General features: G+C 42.8%; 2 protein-coding genes across 2 annotated transcripts in view; one reads left to right on the plus strand and one right to left on the minus strand.

Annotated features, from left to right (window-relative positions):
• FRMD3 (FERM domain containing 3) overlaps nucleotides 1-20,123 on the minus strand; it is a 311,407-nt gene that overhangs the window by 98,512 nt on the left and 192,772 nt on the right. Inside the window, exons 4-6 of the mRNA XM_021677924.1 lie at nucleotides 17,095-17,173; nucleotides 11,800-11,897; nucleotides 6,055-6,178 (exon numbers count right to left, since the gene is read on the minus strand). Of these exons, the coding sequence (XP_021533599.1) occupies nucleotides 6,055-6,178; nucleotides 11,800-11,897; nucleotides 17,095-17,173 (301 nt within the window). The remainder of the gene's footprint in view (nucleotides 1-6,054; nucleotides 6,179-11,799; nucleotides 11,898-17,094; nucleotides 17,174-20,123) is intronic.
• On the plus strand, nucleotides 19,555-20,033 carry LOC110569921 (vesicle transport protein SFT2A-like). Its single transcript, XM_044920727.1, is given in 2 exon segments — nucleotides 19,555-19,597; nucleotides 19,600-20,033. Coding segments are annotated over 2 exon segments (477 nt in total).

A 20,123-nucleotide genomic window follows, 5' to 3' on the forward strand; every position in this document is an offset into this window, starting at 1 on the left:
ATATATAGATACAAATACTATATCATCTATGCTGATCTAGAAGAATCATTCAGCCTCAGTGAGTTTTAGCACTAACATCTATTCAATAATGCAAATCATACATCCCCACATCTTCTAGTTTACAGGATATTAGAAGGCCCAACGATGCCTCTATAAAATCTTTCTGAATAAAGCACTTTCACTGCACACCTATCAGAGTGACCAAAATCAAGAACACTGAAAATGCCAAAGGCTGGTGAGGATGTACAGGAACAAGAGAAACTCTCATTCATTCCTGGTGGGAATGCAGCCACTTTGGAAGACAGTTTGAGGATTTCTTTTGAAACTAAACATACTCTCATGGTACAATCCAGCAACCGTGTCCCTTGGTATTTACCAAAGGAGTTGAAAATTTATGTCTACACAAAAGGCCTGCACATGAATGTTTTTAGCAGCCTTATTCATAATTGCCAAAGCTTGGAAGCATCCAAGATGTCCTTCAGTAGGTGAGTGGATAAACTGTGGAACATACCAGCAATGGAATATTATTCAGCAAGGGATGAGCTATGGATGAAAACACAGAGAGACTTCAAATACGTTTTGCTAAGTGAAAGAAGAGAATCTGAAAAGGCTGCATACTGTAGGATTCTAATGACATGATATTCTGGCAAAGGCAAAACTATGGAAACAGTTAAAAGATCAGTGTTTGCCAGTGGTTGTGGTGGAGGGAGAGAGGAACAGGCAGAGCACAGAGGATTTTTAGGGCAGTGAAACCATTCTGCATGGTACTATAATGGTGGATACATGTCATTAGACTATTGTCCATAGAGTGTACAACACCCAGAGTGAACCCTAAGGCAAACTATGGATTGTGGGTGATAATGATGTGTCAGGGTCGGTTAATCAATTGCAACAAATGCATCACTCTGGTGGGGATATTGATAACGGGAGAGGCTATGCAGGGAGAATAGGGGAAATCTCTGTACCTTCCACTTGATTTTGCTGTGAATCTAAAAAATAAAGTTTTGGGGGGCACCTGGGTGGCTCAGTCAGCTAAGCATCTGCCTTCGGGTCAGATGCAGGGTCCTGGGATCAAGCCCCGCATCAGGCTCTCTGCTCAGCAGGGAGTCTCTGCCTCTGCTCCTCCCTCTACCCGGCTTGTGCGCACTCTCTCTCTCTCCCAAATAAATTTTTTAAAGTTTTTTAATAAAAAAGGTTTAATTTAAAAAGTCTATTAGTTAATGAGATTGCAAAGGCCATTAAGAGCTGTTTGCCAGCTATCTGTAGTTTGCATCTTCTTTGCCATTAGGTAGAACCATGTGACTCGTTATGGCCACAATGGTTAAGTGGAAGTGACAAGTATTACTTCCAAGCTGAAGCAAGACCTTCCGGAACTCTCTTTTCCCTCTGGCTCAACAACTGGCAAATTCAAACCTGTCAGTGTCCTGAGTGACAGTGGTGAGCAGAGACTTCCAACTGACATCTGGTAGACACATAGCAAAACAAACAATAAGCCTCGCTTGTTCTGAACACTGAAATTTTGGGATTGTTTCCTCAGCAAAATCTAGTTTTTCATGACTAATATAAGGATGATTGATAACTGTTATTACATTTATAAAACTGTCACTTCTCCCTACCTTACCCTCCTGTTCAGATGACACATTTAAGGAAGCAAAGTTGCCCCAACCATAAATTCCGATCTTCATTCACAAATTTCTTAACATCTAAAGGAATCTAAGTTGATGGAAATTCTAACTATACTCTTAGTCTTCTATTTTCAAGCACCTCAAAATTCCAGGGAGTCTCTCTTTCTTCCCCCTAAAGAACTTCCTTATTCATGGCTGTCTATCACGCCATCTTGGTTCTATCTTCAAGCAACGTGTAGTCTCCCAGAGAGGTTCTTCCTCCCTGGCTACTTTTTTCCCCAAGAATCACAGCTTTAGTCCCTTCCTCAGAAAGCATAGAGGAGAGGCGCCTGGGTGGTTCAGTCATTAAGGGTCTGCCTTCGGCTCAGGTCATGATCCCAGGGTCCTGGGATCGAGCCCTGCATCAGGCTCCCTGCTCTGTGGGAAGCCTGCCTCTCCCTCTCCCACTCTCCCTGCTTATGTTCCTTCTCTCGCTGTGTCTCTCTCTGCCAAATAAATAAAATCTTAAAAAAAAAAAAAAAAGAAAGAAAGAAAGAAAGAAAGAAAGCACAGAGGAGAACAATTCCAATCAAGTAAAAAGGCAGAAGAAGATTTGTGAACCCACACAGGGAAGTATGTTTATCTCACTGTAAATCATCACCACCATTCCTGCTATAGTTTGTGTCGCGCCTGCCATGTCTTGTTTTCTTTCTCCACTGGTTCAGAAACCAGGCATGAAGCAGGAGGTTAAGTTTTGGGGCCTCTCAAACCCCAACAAAGGCCAGCTGAATCCTCTCAGGTAGTTTCTGTGACAACAGTTCAATGATCACACATCATCCCTTTGTTGTGTGGGAGGGTCATGTGTGCTGGGATGACCTTGGAGAGTAAGATGGTAACACCTTGGTACAGACGCTATGGTTCTCTTCCATCTACAACTCCTTCCTGACATTGCTGGGTTTGCAAAGCAATGCAACCAAAGGTCCAATTTCCCACACCAGAAAACTCAACACTTTCACAACCTGCATGCAAAGGGCCCACTGAACCCCCAGAGTAACCTCAGACTCTATGGCAGGTTTCCAACCAATTCTAGAAAGTCTCTCCCCCCTCTGCACTGTCAGCTTGTTCTGCTCTTTCTTATCTTCCCATCCAAACCTATAATCTCTCTCTGCTGCACTGATGAGGAAGGAAAGGCACAACTACTTGAGGATGAGCAAAAATTCATAGGAAAATACCCTCTGCACCTCTCCGTGCAACGTCACATAATTTCTGGTTGTTTTGTCCTTCAACATACAACTCTGACTTCTTCACAGGAGCTTTCTGGATGTTAAAAATGCACAGTGCTCCAGAACAGCCCAGCTTCGATCAAGCCATGGCATTCACGTCCAAGATCTATAACCCATGGCTGACTGATGACCACTCCTGCTCCCCCTGGTGTAGGACGACTACCTTCAGGGTTATCAACAAAGGCAGGTGTGGGCATGAGGTCCAATCCACAGCTTTCTAATTATAAAAAGCAATCTGGAATCTTCTTCGATGCCCTCATTTACTCACGAAAGTCAGTGGGTCACCATCTTGATGTAAGGTTGCTCAAAACTCTCTTCTTTCGTTTTCAGGTCCATGGCATCTCTTGTTTGGAGAGCAGAACTAACTGGTCCTCCTTCTCACAGTCTCTTCCCTCTGGCACCACTGCCATGGTGATCACTCAACAGCACCCACGTGACTGACTACTGATTGCCTGACGACTGCTCAGGGGAGTTTATAAGAGTATGGGTGTCGGAGATGTTGGCAGGGATGCAGAGAAAGGGGAACTCTCCTACACTGTTGGTGGGAATGCAAGCTGGTGCAGCCACTCTGGAAAACAGTATGGAGGTTCCTCAAAAAGTTGAAAATAGAGCTACCACATGATCCAGCAATTGCACTACTGGGTATTTACCCCAAAGATACAAAAGTAGGGATCCGAAGGGGTACATGCACCCCGATGTTTATAGCAGCAATGTCCACAATAGCCAAACTGTGGAAAGAGCCAAGATGTCCATCGACAGATGAATGGATAAAGAAGATGTGGTATATATATACAATGGAATATTATGCAGCCATCAAAAGGAATGAGATCTTACCATTTGCAATGACATGGATGGAACTGGAGGGTATTATGTTGAGTGAAATAAGTCAAACAGAGAAAGACATGTATCATATGATCTCACTGATATGAGGAATTCTTAATCGCAGGAAACAAACTGAGGGTTGCTGGAGTGGGGGGTGGGGCGGGAGGGATGGGGTGACTGGGTGATAGACACCGGGGAGGGTATGTGCTCTGGTAAGCGCTGTGAATTGTGCAAGACTGTTGAATCTCAGATCTGTACCTCTGAAACAAATAATGCAATATATGTTAAGAAAAAAAAGAAGAAGAAGAAGGTAGCGGGAGGGGAAGAATGAAGCGGGGGAAATCGGAGGGTTAGACGAACCATGAGAGACGATGGACTCTGAAAAACAAACAGGGTTCTAGAGGGGAGGGGGGTGGGAGGATGGGTTAGCCTGGTGGTGGGTATTGAGGAGGGCACATTCTGCATGGAGCACTGGGTGTTATGCACAAACAATGAATCATGGAACACTTCATCTAAAACTAATGATGTAATGTATGGGGATTAACATAAGAATAAATAAATAAATTAAAAAAAAAATAGAGTATGGGTGTCGGTGTCAAGTAAGAGCAAGGCTCAAGTCCTGACTTTGCTGCTAACAGGGCAAGGCCTTAATCCACTCCACGTTGTGCTTTCTTCACCTTGGATTGGGAGCAACAAGAGCGCCTCCCTTGTAGAGTTTAGGAGGACTGAGTGGACACACATAAGACTCTTAGCACAGTGTTTTGGCATCCAGGAATGCTCAATAGATGTTTGCTAATATCATAGGTCCCCAGCATTTGAGGTCCTGCAAATTCTGGTCACGGCAGGCCCCCTGATTCCCATTCCCACCAGTCCACACAGTGGATGAGATGCCTCTCCCGGAGGTTCTCGCTCTCTGCTGCCCAGATGCTGCTCATCCACAAACTCCTCTGCTAGAATACTGGACCTTTATTTTTACCTCTCTCTACCATTCTCATCCCCAAAATGTAAAAAAGAGTAGTCAGTGTCCTGTATTTTCGACAAAGCTTTTCATTAGGAGACAATACTCTCAAATTACCCATAGAGAGGACACATTGCTTTCTGAAATCAGTACAATTTTTTGATGTCTAATCATCTTTATCTGTTAAGAACAAAGGTCATCTTTTCAAAGCTGAAATATGCTGCCACCTTTAATGCCCACGTGTATACTCTGCTCAGACTCACCAGAAGGGGGAGTGCCTGCGTAAAGTAGGGAATTCAAGCACTCCCTGTCAGGGGGACAGTTCCTTGTTCCAGAATTCATAATCTGGTGGCACTATATATATATATATATTTACTTATATAAAAATATTTATTTATATATTTATATAAAAATAAATATTTTTATATAAATATATATATATATAATTACCAGAGGTCCAGAAGATAGAGGCATCTCAGTTCTTACAGGTCTTCATCCATACTTGTCATAACATAACCCACACTTATTATTACCAAAGTGGATTTTTCCATGATTTGCACAGATCTAAATTCTAGTTACAGACTAGAGTACCTGAGTTACCTGATTCTAAGTTGTCAATGATTCCTATCCATGCTCCGTTTCATACCTAGTAGCCTATGCAGAGCAGAAGCATCACAAGGATTAAGAGCACAGACTCTGGAGCCAGGCTGTGTGGATTCAAATCCTGACTCTGCCACTTGCTAGCTTGGGTAAGATGCTTAATCTTTGTGCCTCAGTTTCCTCATCTGTAAAATGGAAACAACCATGGCACCCATCTCCTAGTCATTGTGAAGATTAAATGAGTCACTATGAACAAGTGCTTAGAATGGTGCCTGGTACACAGTGAATACGATATGCGATTTTGCTACTTCTACTGTTACTACTCTGTAGTTAGTCACAATCATCCTGGAGCACCACAGACAAGCAGTAGAGCAGACACTGAATCTGTCACCTTGAAAGCAGCTCAGCAAAGGAAATCTCATCGATGGATTTCATCCTACTTAGAGTCAAAGCTTCCAGCAACGGCCACAGGAAAGGAAGAGGCGATGCAAAATTCACAATAGAAAGGATTACTTACTTACCCTAGATTTCACTTACAGTAACTCACGGTGGTTAAAACCTATAGGAAAATATATGGCTCTAGTAACTGTGGATAGTTCACAGACAGCCATCCAGGGGACCCTGCGCTATGGAGGATCTTGTCAGTGCCCAGAAAGATTGCTCTACCACCTGAAACCATCCACTCATACATTACCAATCCTCTTATTTCACAACACGATTTCCACATTCCCTGCAGTAAGAATACTTTCTCACTCCCATCATTCTTCCAAATGTCTACCCCTATTACCTGAGTTCATTTTTATGGATTTCCACTATTTTTCTTTCCAGCTTCTGTGACTGCTTGGGGAAAATCTCAAACTCACTGATGTAATTCTCAGGATGCTCATCAGGATCATAATCACCGAGCTCAGCTGTAACCAGTAAGAAATAAGAGAGAGAAGGATTAACAACAACAAGAATAGGGTACTTGTGGAATGGTTCCTGCCACCCAAATGAAGAGCTGGCAATAAGCTCACCCTACAAAATGTATTTGTATCCATAGGAGGACCACAGCCTGAGTGTCTAGAAGCCCATATTCTAACTCAGATTTAGCCGTATGAGCTTGGGTACTTGCTAACCTCTTCGAGTCTTGTTTTCTACATCTATATAATAAAGGAATTTAAATAGTTGTTTTTCAATGGGGCACTATTGGCATTTGGGGAGCTAAACAATTCTTTATTGTTTCAGACCTTCCAAGGCATGTTAGGACATTTATCACCCTACCCATCAGGTACTATGTGTTAGTAGCACACCTCCGCATTGTGACCAACACAGATGCCCCCCAGTATTTCCAAACATTCCCTAGGATGTTAGTGGGAAATCACTGGATGTCCCTCAGGGTTCCTTTCATAGCTGATTTTCTGAGTCTAGGAATTCTACAGCTGGAACTGCCTGTTCTGAGATTTGTACAAGTATGGTGCATCCAATAAAAAAAAAATCACAACATGAAGGCACCCAAAAAGACTGCAGTTAAAAATAAATGGAATGCTCCTTAGATTAAAGAATGTAAATCTAAGCATGGGCAACCATATCAGATGAAGGTTGTTGCAGGGTTCTAATACAGAGCACCTCCAGGGGTCTTTAAGGGCAAGAAGAAATGCTGGCACATCTCTGAGCTTCCAGAGGGTCTAGGAGAGGATGGACCTCAAATATGCACCAACCACAGCCAGGATCAGCAAAGGTGATCAGAAAATGGGCCAGAAGGGGCAAGTGTCTCAGGCACAACTGGCCGGGAAAGAAGATTAAAAGAGGGTGGGAAAATTGTATTAGAAAAACTTGATCACCAACATGACTTTGTAGTAGATAAAAATCAATATGCCTTGAGCACATCTGCAAAATCACATCCAACTCTGTAATTTGTATCTACTGTCCTTTCATTGTTGAATCATCTAATGACTACAAAAGGACAAAACTGGGAGGAAAGCAAAGCTCTTTAAAGCTTCCTAATAGAATTCAAATTACAGAGTTCTTAAAACTACCTAAAGTGCATATCCCACATGAGGAATGATTTTTAAAATAAGACCCAAAATACCATCAACGATAGGAGGGAAATCAATCAAATTAAGTTAAAATACTTCTGTTCATTAAAAGTCATCATAGTCAAAATAACAGACAACAAATTGAAAGAATATATTTGCAAAGTCCAACACTGACAAGGGCTGATATCTAGAATAAAGAAGAAGTCCCTAACAATCAATAAGAAAATGGGTAGGAAGACCAATAGGAAGATGGTCAAAGGATATAAATAGCCAATATAGAGAGATGCTCAAACTCATCAGTAGTCAGAACTATGGAAACCAAAACAAGACATCACTTTACACCTATAAGATTGGCAAAATGTTTAAGAAGTCGAATGATTCTGTGTTGGCAGAGATATGAGGAAATGGAAATACTTGTACACTTCTAGAGGATCCTTGATGCGTGCAGCTCTTCTAAAGAGCAAGCTGGGAATATTTAGTCAAATATTATAATCCAGCAATCGCACTTCTGGGCATATATTCTAGGAAAACACTAAGTACAAGAAAGGATATGAAGGCAACTTGGGTGTTCATTGTTGGTGGGAACAACAAATAAAACGGATACTCTGCAGGATACTCTGTAGCAATTAAAAGCAATAGATGGAAACCCCAAAACCTGAACAGATCCCCAAAACAGTGTTTTCAGCATAAGAATGGGATTAAAATGAGGTGTTTTTTTTAATGGATCACTTTTAATTTTTTATTGTTATGTTAATTAAAACGAGTTTTATAGCCCCATTTAATTTACAAAACTTAGAAGTATATACACACAAACAGTGTAATCATTGATAAGGATGTATGCAAAGTCGAAGATCTTTATGAACCCCGTCGTTGCCTTTCGGGATGGAAATGGAGAATAATGAAAAGGAAAATCAACCAATCAATCAATCAACTGATGGACCCAAAGGGATCAGTGAAGAGAATAAGCCATCAACTGATGATTAACTCAACCTGAGTTTCAAAAGATACACACATAACACACCTATGCCCACACCCACACATACATATCACCCTGTGAGCCGGCTATGGACCTGAAAATTTAGGAAACGATATAACCCAATGCCTCCATTTTCCATAGAGAATGGACCACCAATACAAAACTGGGTCACTTTCAATGCAAATGTCAGCTTGCATGGTGGTTGGTGAGGGAGGGCTTTGTCTGGCAAGGGCGGTGGGGGGTTGGCCCTCTTTTCAGGAAAACTTGTGAGATAAAATGAACTTGTACTGCTAAACACTGCAAATGAGTAGCTTGGAAAATGCCAGAAAACTAAGAGAAGAAATGCCATGGAACGTGCACTAGGTTGCCAGCAAGGTAAATGTCAATGCCTCCCACATCACATGCCCTGCTTTCTTGTCCCTTAAAGCTGGACTTTAACTGACTTCACCTGAAGCAAAAGGCAGTTCATAAATGATTCAGGACTTTTAACTATTCAGACTATCAAGAGGAGTTGGTAAGGGAGGATAAAGTTGTGACAAATGCACAGTGGATGGCTTGCAATCTGAAACAGGCCCTAGCATGTTTCCAAGGGAATTTAACTGTCAGAAAAATCCGAAGAGTTGAAGCAAAAGGATGAGTGCTATCAGGTGATGGTAAGTAAAAAGGGCAAGGTTGGCAATGCATTTCCCCTGGTTCAGAGAGGACTCATTCCAAAAGAACACGAGAGACGGGATGTTCCAGGGCCAACTCCCCCAGGAGCCTTCCCTGACCACCCTCGCTGGGTCAGAAGCCCTCCTGAGGTCATAGCAGGGACCTGGCTGTTGCTCTACTGAGCCATTCACAGATCATCACACTGCCTGTTTACTTGTCTGTCCCTCTCCCCCTCCTCCCTCCCAACCAGGGACTTCCTGACACAGTGCCTGCCTCCTAGCAGATGCTCCATACATGTTCAGAGAACACGAACAAATAAATGAAGGAGGTAGGGAACCAGCTGCTCTTTCCCAAGCAGAGAAATAAAGCACACAGCGGTGCAATTTAGGCAAATGCCCTGGTTCACTTAACATCATTACTGGAGAACCTACTGCATGCCAGACACAGGGATACTATGGTGAAAAATGCCCCTGGAGTTCTACTTCCGTGGAGTTTAGATTCTACATCGAGGGAATGCATAAGAAGTCCCCAAACAGCTCAACGACGTAATTTCAGATAGAAGTGCTTAAAAGACAACAAAACAGGGGTAGGAGACAGAATGTGGTGCAGGAGAGAGGCTACTTTAGTAAGCCCAGGAAGACTTCTCAGAGGAAGTGATATCTGAACTGAGTTCAAATTCAATTCTGAATATCTGGAACACACCAGGCAGAGGAGATAAGACTGACAATCCCACCATGTTGCCGTTCTGCAGGAGGAACAGGAATGATACAATTTTTACCAAGTAAAGAAATAAAGAGATTCCTAGGGTTTTGTGTATCTGTGTTGCAATTTGCATTATGAAAGAAAATGCATTGCGCGTATTGAATAGGCTCGCTGTATTCAGTACATAAAAGTAGCAGCACTCTGGGTGCAGCCTGTGTTTTATATACTGAGAATATTCTGAAGCTTCAAACAAACTCCTTCAGAGAGGGTTAGCGAATAAGAAGCCACTGAAAAGTCACACGGCCTCCTGCTTTCGAGTCCTTTCCTCCACATTCCCTCTCTCTCTGTAAGCATAAACAGGTCCACCAAAGCAGATCTTTATCTGCATTTCAATGATCTCTAGAGCTGCTGAAAGATCACCCCAAGCACCAGAGAACATCATGAATCCAGCTTTTACTGGATTTGCTACAAACAGCTCATGGACAATGCTGTATCTTAGAGCGGAAAGGTCCTTTCGGGGTCTGCCAGTCCGTTTCCAGCTCTACCTTCTCCACAGCATCGGTGCGCATGGTCAGGGATAACAGCGCCGAGGGCCCTGATTGTCCAGAGGGAGACTTGGTGGCTTTATTTCAAACATAAAACAGGATGGCGAGTTTCCCATTACAGATCCACAGCGAGCAGTGTCCTTGGAGACTTGACCGTGATTCACTAATGCCTAAATGTGTTCTGAAATGCTCCTGTGCTGGTCTGGTGCTTGGATTAGTATTGATCTGCTTTTCCCTTACAGAGGACAGTGCACTCTCATCAGGAATTTGCAACCTCGAAGGGAAGGAGGAAGACTATGGGTTTTAACATCCCTTAGCTCTGCTGTAAGAGAGGTTTGGGGAAGCACATACTCCACCGCAGGGCAGAGGGAAGGACTCTTTCCCATCACCTCACCGTATCACTGTAGTTCCGATTTTAAACTTGAATATCTCCAAGGGTTTTAACACCTCTGCCAAAATCTGCTGTGCAGCACTAGATGGATCCCAGAGGAAGGGGAAAGCAACACAGACACACTTCAGAATTCTCGGAAAGCACACACACCAGGAAACAGGGCCCAAGGAACTATTTCACCACACAGAGCACCCCACGGGGACAGTCGTGGGTGACAGTGGAACCCCAGGAGAATGACGGTGTCTCTCATAAGCTGTGAATGAAGCTTGGAATTGTGAAGGCAGACGATGGTCATGATGTGCTTATGACCCATAAGTGCCTATGTTATTCCAGACCCTTTATAGAGAAGACATGATCACTTACCTGATAACTGTCCTCCTCTCTCTCCCTCCCCTCCTCTCCATCTCCCTTCTCTTCTCCTCCCCTTCTCTCATAAATACGTCATTAGCTTTCACACCACAAAAGGCTGGATCACCTGGGTCCCTCCCAACAGGCCTTGCTCCAGCTGCCTCCCAACTGGCCCAGGGGAACAGAACACCTGAGTCATTCTTCGCTCGGGTCCTGAGCCCACCCCCATGGCCGTGCACCACCTTCGGCCCAGGAGACCACTTTCCACATGGTTTTTTCTTATAGGTGGAAACATCCAGAAGCCAACAGCTGGGTCATAATGTGCTTACTGCTTCCCACTGCCCCCCACTCTGGGGCTTGTTCAGCCCTGAAAATAAGTCTCAGTGAAGGAGGCACGCCACCCCATTTAATATATGCTTAAAGAGCTGAGATAATTTGTCTGTGCTGAAATAGCCAGTAGATGGGGAAGTGAGACTCGACTTGAATATGACAGACTGTGAGCCTGGCGCTCTCCTCATCGTGCTCCATGGCTAGAAAAACTGAAGAGTTCGAGACGCTGCCCATGGACACGTCTCTACACATAGGATTATATATAATATCTATTTTTGTATATATTTTGTCTATTTATATTTATTTATATGTATAATTTTATAATTTGTGTATAATTTTTAATTTTTAAAGTATTTCTAAAGAATAAATAGAATGTGTATATATATAGAGAGAGAGAAATGCATTTATATATATACACGCTTTGACATTTTATTTCAAACCATTTTGACACCTCCCTCCCTCCAACAGACTTTTCCCCCTCAATGTACCCGTCAGGCACCGCGCCCGGTGATCAGAGCTCAGAGCACCCCACAGCCCCTCAGAGGGGGCGGGCAGCCACGGCCACACTTACCTTGAACGATACAGGCACCCAGACAGGCCGCATCTGAAAAGGAGCAGAGCAGTCGACCATGGAAAATATCTCTTTTAATCTGCAGATACAAAAGATACCTGCAACACAAAACGAGCGAGAGTCACCCTAAGTCTCGGCTGAGGCCTGGAAGAAGTGGAAGGATTGTTCATGCTCTATCCACCTGCGCACTGCCAGAACCACACCAGCCCCTCGGAGGGCAAGCAGATGAAACCGAGGGGCCCTCGGGATTCAGGAAATCTGACGTGACTGTGACAGAGGGCGGCTGGCCCTTCTTAAAGAGACATGAGGACAGAGGAAAGCCACAGGGCCCAGCAGCCACGGGTCCTGGAAGGAACACCCACGCGGTGCCAACCCCACCTCCCCCCAGTACAGGTGGCCCACACTGTGTGTGAAATGGAGAGTCCACGAATGGACTCGACCGGTATCCAGAGAGGAGTCTCGGGGCAGACTGACTCACGTTAATCAATCTCAAAAGGACTTGGTTATGAGGCCAGAAAGCCAATTTGTTCACAACTAGATGTGTCCTCTGGTTAGTGCCCCGTCCCCCTCTCCAGGGACAGCGAACTCAGGTGCCCACAGAGCCAGGGGAACCTGATCATGAGTGAAATGGGCCGAGCGAAGGGGGTCTGGGGGGCAGAATGGAGAGCGCGGGCTCCCATGAAGGGTCAGCTGGCCACACAGAGCCAGCCCAGGGTCACAGCGCAGAAAAACAGGCCAAGCACAGCCCGCTTTTCCAGAAAATCAGAGACTGGATTTAGAGGGAAAATCCTTTGAATTTTAAATGTTGGAACCAATTCTGTTTTTAAAAACACTGTAGTGCCAAACAAAAAATACACACAGGCCCAATTCAGCCAGGGGAAAAGGGCACAGGTGGGTTTGCTACCCCTGGCTCAGGCTCACCTGGTCACTGCCCCTTTGATTCTCCGGGCTGATCAAGCCCTCTTCAGATTTACTCCATCTCTTAGCCAAGTTGATTCTTTCCTCCAAGGCTCACGCCTGCAGTCTACTGCTTCTGACTAAAGTGACTCTGCAGGTAAGGTGTGTGCAGATTCTTTGTTTAGTTTCCTTTAATTCTCAAAGACCAATCTTTTTTTTTATTCCGGGTTCTTGGAGTTATCGATTCCAGTGCTCCAGTGATCTGCTCTCGACTCAGTCTCTGAGGAGCCATGTGCACAGCCCCATTCAGACAGCGTGACTAAGGTGCTGAGATCACGAGTGCTGTCGGCCCAAGGGCACTGGAGCTCCCCAATGCTGGGCGCTGGATCATCTAAAGCACACTGGACACACTGAAGTATTAGGGGCTCACTGCTGTGTCCACTTGGTGAGTCTCTGTCCCACACCTGCTTTACATTGTATACTGGGCTCTGGGCATAATGCAGAGGCTCAACTGACAGGCACTCTTTGTCCCTGACTTTGTATGAATTGTTTGCAGGGAATAAAGGCAGTCCCTAAGAAATGTCTCACGCAGAGTCTGGTACACAATTTGCCAGAGAAACAGCATTACACTTGGTAGGTAAGGACCCTGTAGAGCTCCCTATGTGAGAGCCTCGCACGCCTCAGTGAGCACATGAACTACCCAGAGATCCTTCGAGAATGTGGAATCTGATTCAGGAGATTGGGGTGGGGCATCGGAGTCCATATTTCTAATAACTCTTTCTAATGGTGAGGCTGTGCTGCAGGCCCATGGTCCACACTTTGAGTACCTAGGTTCCAAAACAGTGGTTCTCCACGCTGACTGCACATTAGAACCACCTGGGGGAGCTTTTCAAAAAAATACCAAGCTGTGGACCCTGCCCCCAAATCCAATTAAATTGGAATCTGGGTCCTCACAAAAACATGTACACAAGTTTTCATAATACTAAAAAGTAGAAAAATCCAAATGCCCATCAACCGATGAATGGATAAAATAAAGTGGAATATCCACACAATGGAATAGTATTCAGCCGTAAAGAGGACGAAGTATGGATCCACTCACACAGCATGGATGGGCCTTGAAAACAGTACGCTAAGTGGAAAGAAGCCAGACATAAAAGGCCACATATTATAGGATTCTATTTGCATGAGATGTCCAGAATGGAGAAATCTAGACAGACTGAGTAGATTAGTGGCTGGAGGCGGGGTGACAAGGAGGAGAAACAGGGAATGACTGCATGGGTACTGGCTGATAGAAACGTTCTGGGATTAGATGGTGGCGATGGTCGCACAACTTTGGGAATACACGAAACCCACTGAGGTGTGCACTGTAGCATCTGCCAAAAGAAGCTAATACTTTTGAAAATCAACTTTCTTAGAGTAGCTCTCAAATTCTGACATGCTCTAAAATTACCTGGAAGGCTCATGAAAGTTCCGATTGCTGAGCCCTGTCCCAGGTCTGGAACCGGGGCCAGGTTCCCAGGTGCTGCTGGTCTGGAGACCTCAGTTCGTGGCCCTTGGCCATAGACCATTCAGATGACCAAGGTCACCCAAATAGGATCCAATCTTTCCTTTTCTAAAGACTACAAACTTCCAGGCCAAATGAAGTTTTTTGTCTACTTGTTAAATGTTACACATTGAACAAGAAGCATTCCTTTTTGATGAGGTTAGTAGTGAAAAATAGTTTCAAATAGCTATGTACTGATGAATGAGAGGTTTGGATTCTCATCTCATATCTCTGAAATTAAGTTTGACGGAAGCTTCCAGAGAAAAGAAAATCTGCTTTCATAACATCCAAGCTTGGGTCCTTGGGATCAGTGATCTCTAGAGATAATCATGGATTACTGTGCATTCGACATAATCCACTGAGCCTTAGAAATAGCTTCAGGTTCAGATACTCATTTTTTAATATAATAGCCACCAAAAAATAATAATAATGCATCTCCTTTTAGTATCACTCCTTTATGAAAAGATTAAGCAACAAAAGCATAAGAGGATCTGGGGCATACATTCTGGTGCCACCATTAACAATACTGCTTCTCTATCTAACATGAATTTAAAGATGGTGCTTACTTAAAAACAAAACAAAACAAAAATACTTTGATTACATTCAATTATATCCAACATTTATAAAAGCCCTAGAGATCTAAAGAATTTTAAGAGGACTGTGTGAATGGAGAGATAAATGAAGGATAAAAAGTGATCTCAAATATCCTTTTTTATGAGTATTTGTTGTTTCACTCTTTCCCATCTGCCTTTTCCCCAATGTTTCTTTACCTCTAAGCAAGGTCATGAACGTGATCTTAAGTTCTCATGTAGCAAATTCTTCTTAAACTTTATAGTAACCTTACAACAAAATAACAAGTTATCAAAAGAAAAATGAAACTTTTTAGAATGCAACTTTTTTAAAATTTAAATTCAATTAGCCAGCATATAGTACATCATTAGTTTTTGATGTAGTGTTCAATGATTAGTTGCGTCTAACACCCAGTGCTCATCACATCACGTGCCCTCCTTAATGCCCATCACCCAGTTACCCCATCCCCCCACCCACCTCCCTTTCCACAATCCTCAGTTTATTTCCCAGAGTCAAGAGTCTCTCATGGTTTGTCCCCCTCTCTGATTTTAAGATAGAGTTTAAACCGTAAGTACCGGGGGCATTCCACAGTTTCTAGATTTGTTTTGAATTCCAAGGATTGTTTTGACTAAGAAAAGCCCATTTCTGTCTGTGCAAGGACAGAGCATTGTCTTAATTTCCTTTGGAGACATAAAAATGTTCACAACCTTCCACTATTCATACCTCAGCTATTCAGTCAAATGCAGGGAAATGCTAGCAAATCCAATTGAGAAGAATTGGACTGGAGTTATTAACTAACACTTCGTATTCTTCTACTTTCAAATGGGACTTTTCTCAACAACAAAAGATCCATCCTTAACTTGCATCGTGACACATATTCAATTTTTATCCTCCAGACAAGATTATAAAGAAAACAAATGACAAAAGTGAACCATTTTGACATCTGACTAAATAATGCCTGGCATCAGTATTTGATTTAATCTTTCTAATTACATTATCGGTACCCAGAGGGCAGGACAAACATGGTTGGTTTTTTGTTTGGTTGGGGTTTTTTTTTGGTTTTTTTTTGTTTTTTTTTTTTTTGGTAGTTCATGCAGCCCCTGACACATATCACATGATTCCACTTATATGAAATGTCCAGAATAGGCAAAATAAATGAGCAGCTGACTCATTTATGATGGTACAGGGGTCTTTTTTGGTGATGAGAAAATGTTTTGGAATGAGATATCGGTGATGGTTACCCAACAATATGAATGTACTTAACGACACTGAATTGTACACTTGGAAGTGGTGAAATCAGTTTATGTTACGTGAATTTTACCTTAATATTTTTAAAAAGCAGGTCAGATTGCAAAATGCCCACCACCACTTATAATGGCCATTATTTATGTGTCCCTCGTTTCCACCTGCCCCCATCCCTAAGCACAGACCTCACTAATGGCTGTATGCAAATTAATAATAGAGAATGGCACCATCTGCTCCCTTACAAGTCACCTCGGTGCCACGGTGGTCAAGCTTTACTGAAGACTCGGGAATAAGGAGAAAGCAAAATATCCAATAACCCAATGCATCACCTTGCATCTCTGTTGCATTCGGACCTATGCTGATTATTTCAAGACATGATTGTGCACAGTGATTTTTGTCACCTAATCAGAGTCTCGTCAAGAACTAAGCATTATCGCCTTCCTGGGACCCTACTCAGCTGCACTGGCTGGGGCTGTTCTCAAAAGCAAAACCCCAGGAGGAGGACTGAATATGGCCCCAGCCCAGGAAGATCAGAAGGGAGGAGACGGAGAATTGGAAAATTCCATGTCAGCCTGAGAAGAGTCTACAAGTGGAGGGAAAACAGCCCCATGGTCAACCATTCAGCAAGAGGAATGTGGGGTGACAAGCAGTTAGTGCGACCCAGCGATCTTTTCCCTTCCAGAACAGCTCAGATCCCAAAGATTGTCCCTAGGGGCTGCACTAGCTATGAATTTGCCTGTACCCTAAAGACAGTCATCTATTTATTTTTAGCACCCCACTGTCAGATGTTTTCAGAGAATACCTCCTCCTTATAACCACCGCTTTTTTTGTGTGCAGTTAATTACACTCCCAATGACAACTGTTTGAAAAATCCCAAGACAATTAAGTGCGAGAGAAACATTCCAAGCCAAAATGCCAAACTGAGTATCTGCTTCGTTGAGACATTCTGCTCTAGACAGGAGGCACATCTAGCCTGGTAGGACTTGGAGGTCCTGGCTGGTTAAAGGTGCAGGTTAAACATACAAACAAACAAAAAATACCTTGTGAGCTCTTCTTTAATCTTCAAGGGTTCATGTGGGTAGAATTTCACTCTAAAGCACATGGTGTATGGTGGATGAGCTGAAACATCATAAAGAAAAGGCATGAGAAAAGCAGCAAAAGACCATGGACTCCAACACACACAGGAAAGTCAGCCGTGAAGTTGCAGCCTAGCTTGGGGGGTGGGGGCAGGGGAAAAGGTGATTTTTCTGGAGGAAGCAGATCTTACGCCCAAGAAAACAAAGCCACAGTGACAATTAAACTCAAAGAAAATGCTTGACAGGACGCCCAAAGCAAATGCAGGACACGAGCAACCTAGTCAGTTAGCACAACTTTCCACATCACATTCTCGCCAGGTCATAGCTTCAAACAACATTTTTTTCTTCCGATTCTTCCCGCCCACTTGTGACAGATAAATTGCCCACTCAGGTCTGGGCCTAGTGAGATATTTTTCAGACTGTGAGGTGGAAAAATGTCACTGCACATGACTAGTTTTCCCAAAACGATGGTGCCTTTGAACTAAAATCGCAATTTTAAAATGGAGTCAGCCATGTACAGATCCTACTTTGTATATTTTTAGTATTATTTTAGTATTATTTATGAGGCAGTCACTATGAAAACAAACACTTTTATAACTTCCTGATTTGTATGAATCAAGACAGCACTGCGCAGACTGAGGTTCATGATTCTAGAATGTTCTAAGTGCATTAAATATCTGAAACTCATGGACCAGCTAAGTGGATTCTACAGGACTTGTGAGACCCTTAATTATAAAAACAGTGTTGACTTACAATATTAATCTAATAAATGCACACAGAGCAGGAAGATACATTCAAATTTCAATTAGCATATAAAATGAACATCTTAAAATGAAAGAAATACGGTGGTTAGCGTTATCATTTCTATGGATCTTACATACCCGCTTGTGTTTTGCCTTTGTATCGGTACGGCTACTTGGGATCAACTCCAAGTCTACGTCCAAATGCAAATATGAAACAGGATCCTATTCCTGCCCAAATCCTCTTTCATAATAAGGAGGGGTTAAATCCCCAGCCATCTCATAATGCCTGGGGCTATTCTGTATGTAGACAAATTCTTTATGTGGAAAGAACTATCGGCATTAAATATGAATGCATAATGAGTATAATTTAATATGGAAAACAGTTCTTAAAAATAATTTGAAAGAAAGCATCCAAATCACAGGAAAACACAAGCATCTTTCTGACCATCTCAGCAGAGAAAAACCGATTATACACATACGCCCACACACACAGATGTCAGAACTCTTTCCATTCAATGCCCTACTTCCCCACCAGGAACTAGCAAATTTTTTAACTGAGTTGGATGCTCCTAACCCAAACCTGTGTTCCCTAGATTTAAGGAAACATTTTTTCCTGGAGCACTAGGAGAAAAATAAACACCATCTATACAGCAAAGAACAAAGAAAAAATAGCAGTGATTCTCAAGTCATTTCTCTTTCATGATATCTAGAATTTCAGTTTTGACTCAAAATATTTACTCATTACACATTTCCCAGATTTCTTTTAATTTGTTTAGGTCACCACCTTTAAAGGATTAAACCTGATTTTTTTTTATTATTATGAAATCTCTGGATTGTCCTTAGTAGAAAGGTTGAGACAGTTTTCATAAGAGAAGAACAACAGAGCAAAAAATGGAAATAACATAAAAAAGGAATTTTTCTTTTTCTTCTTTCTTTTATTAGTCTTCAAAATTAATACATGTTTCAGCACAGCCAATGAAGATGATTGATAATAGTAGACAGATGGAAAGATAGTGGATGGATACAGATGGATAGATGGATGGACAAGTAACAGGTGGATAGACAGACAGATGGATAGACAGATGAAGGGATAAACCATCCCCTTTCACTTTCCTTCCCTTTGTCTCTACTCCTGCCCCTCTGTCCCTTGAGTCCCACCCACCTTACCCCGAACTCTCCCACCACCGTCAACAACTTCATCTATATTCTTCCACCCTTTCTGCCAAACTCACACAAATATATGCCAATATGATTACATATGTGAGGGATTTTTTTATTATAATTTATTCTCACAAAATGAGATCACACTACATATGTTTCTCTTGCTTTTCTCACTTTATTCTATATTCTGCTCATCCCTCTGGGACAATAGTCCTAGATCTAACTCATTGTCATTACTAACTGCATTATAATTTATATTATGGATACAGCAGAATGTATTCCACTATTCTCTTTTAATTATCATTCAGATTGTTTCCACATTTCTACAATACAATTTTATTTATATATAGCCTTGTGCACATGTCATTAAATATTTGTATTTTTACTTCTATAATACAAACTTCCAAGATTTGAATTTTGGGGTCAATAGGTATGGGCAAATGTTTTAAAGGGAGCTGAAAAATTAGGGAGGGTGTCGGGGTCCCGTAAGCGGGGCCGCCAGTGCGTGGGGAGCAGGGCCATGGAGGAGCTGTGGGGGTTCCTGAGCAGCCAGGATGACGAGGAGTAGGGCTGGCTGTGCAGGTCCTGGCTGCCTCTTCCCTCAGTTTCAACACCAGGCTGAAGTGGTTGGTCATCTGCTTCGTGTGCGGCATTTTCCTCTCTATCCTCGGGACTGGATTGCTGGGGCTTCTTGGTGGCATGAAGCTTTCTGCAGTGTTTTATACATTTGGAAATCTCGCTGTGTTAGCCAGTACATGCTTTATAATGGGACCCATGAGGCAACCGAAGAAAACGTTTGAAACGATAAGATTACTTGCAACAATTATGATGCTTTCGCATTTCATATTTACCTTGCGTGCTGCTCTTTGGTGGCACAAGAAGGAACTGGGCTTGTTATTCTGCAAACTGCAGTTCTCGTCCATGACCTGGTACAGCCTGTCATACGTCCCGTATGCAAGGGACGCGGTAATTAAATGTTGTTCTTCTCTCTTACGTTGAAAACCAAAAACTCTTTGAAAAGAGCATTGTAAAGTCTATATTCTGTTTTTGGCGAAGTATGCTTTTCCTGATGGAATAATCACTCCCCAA

Source organism: Neomonachus schauinslandi, chromosome 13 (genome assembly GCF_002201575.2).
Source record: "Neomonachus schauinslandi chromosome 13, ASM220157v2, whole genome shotgun sequence".
Lineage (NCBI taxonomy): Eukaryota > Metazoa > Chordata > Mammalia > Carnivora > Phocidae > Neomonachus > Neomonachus schauinslandi.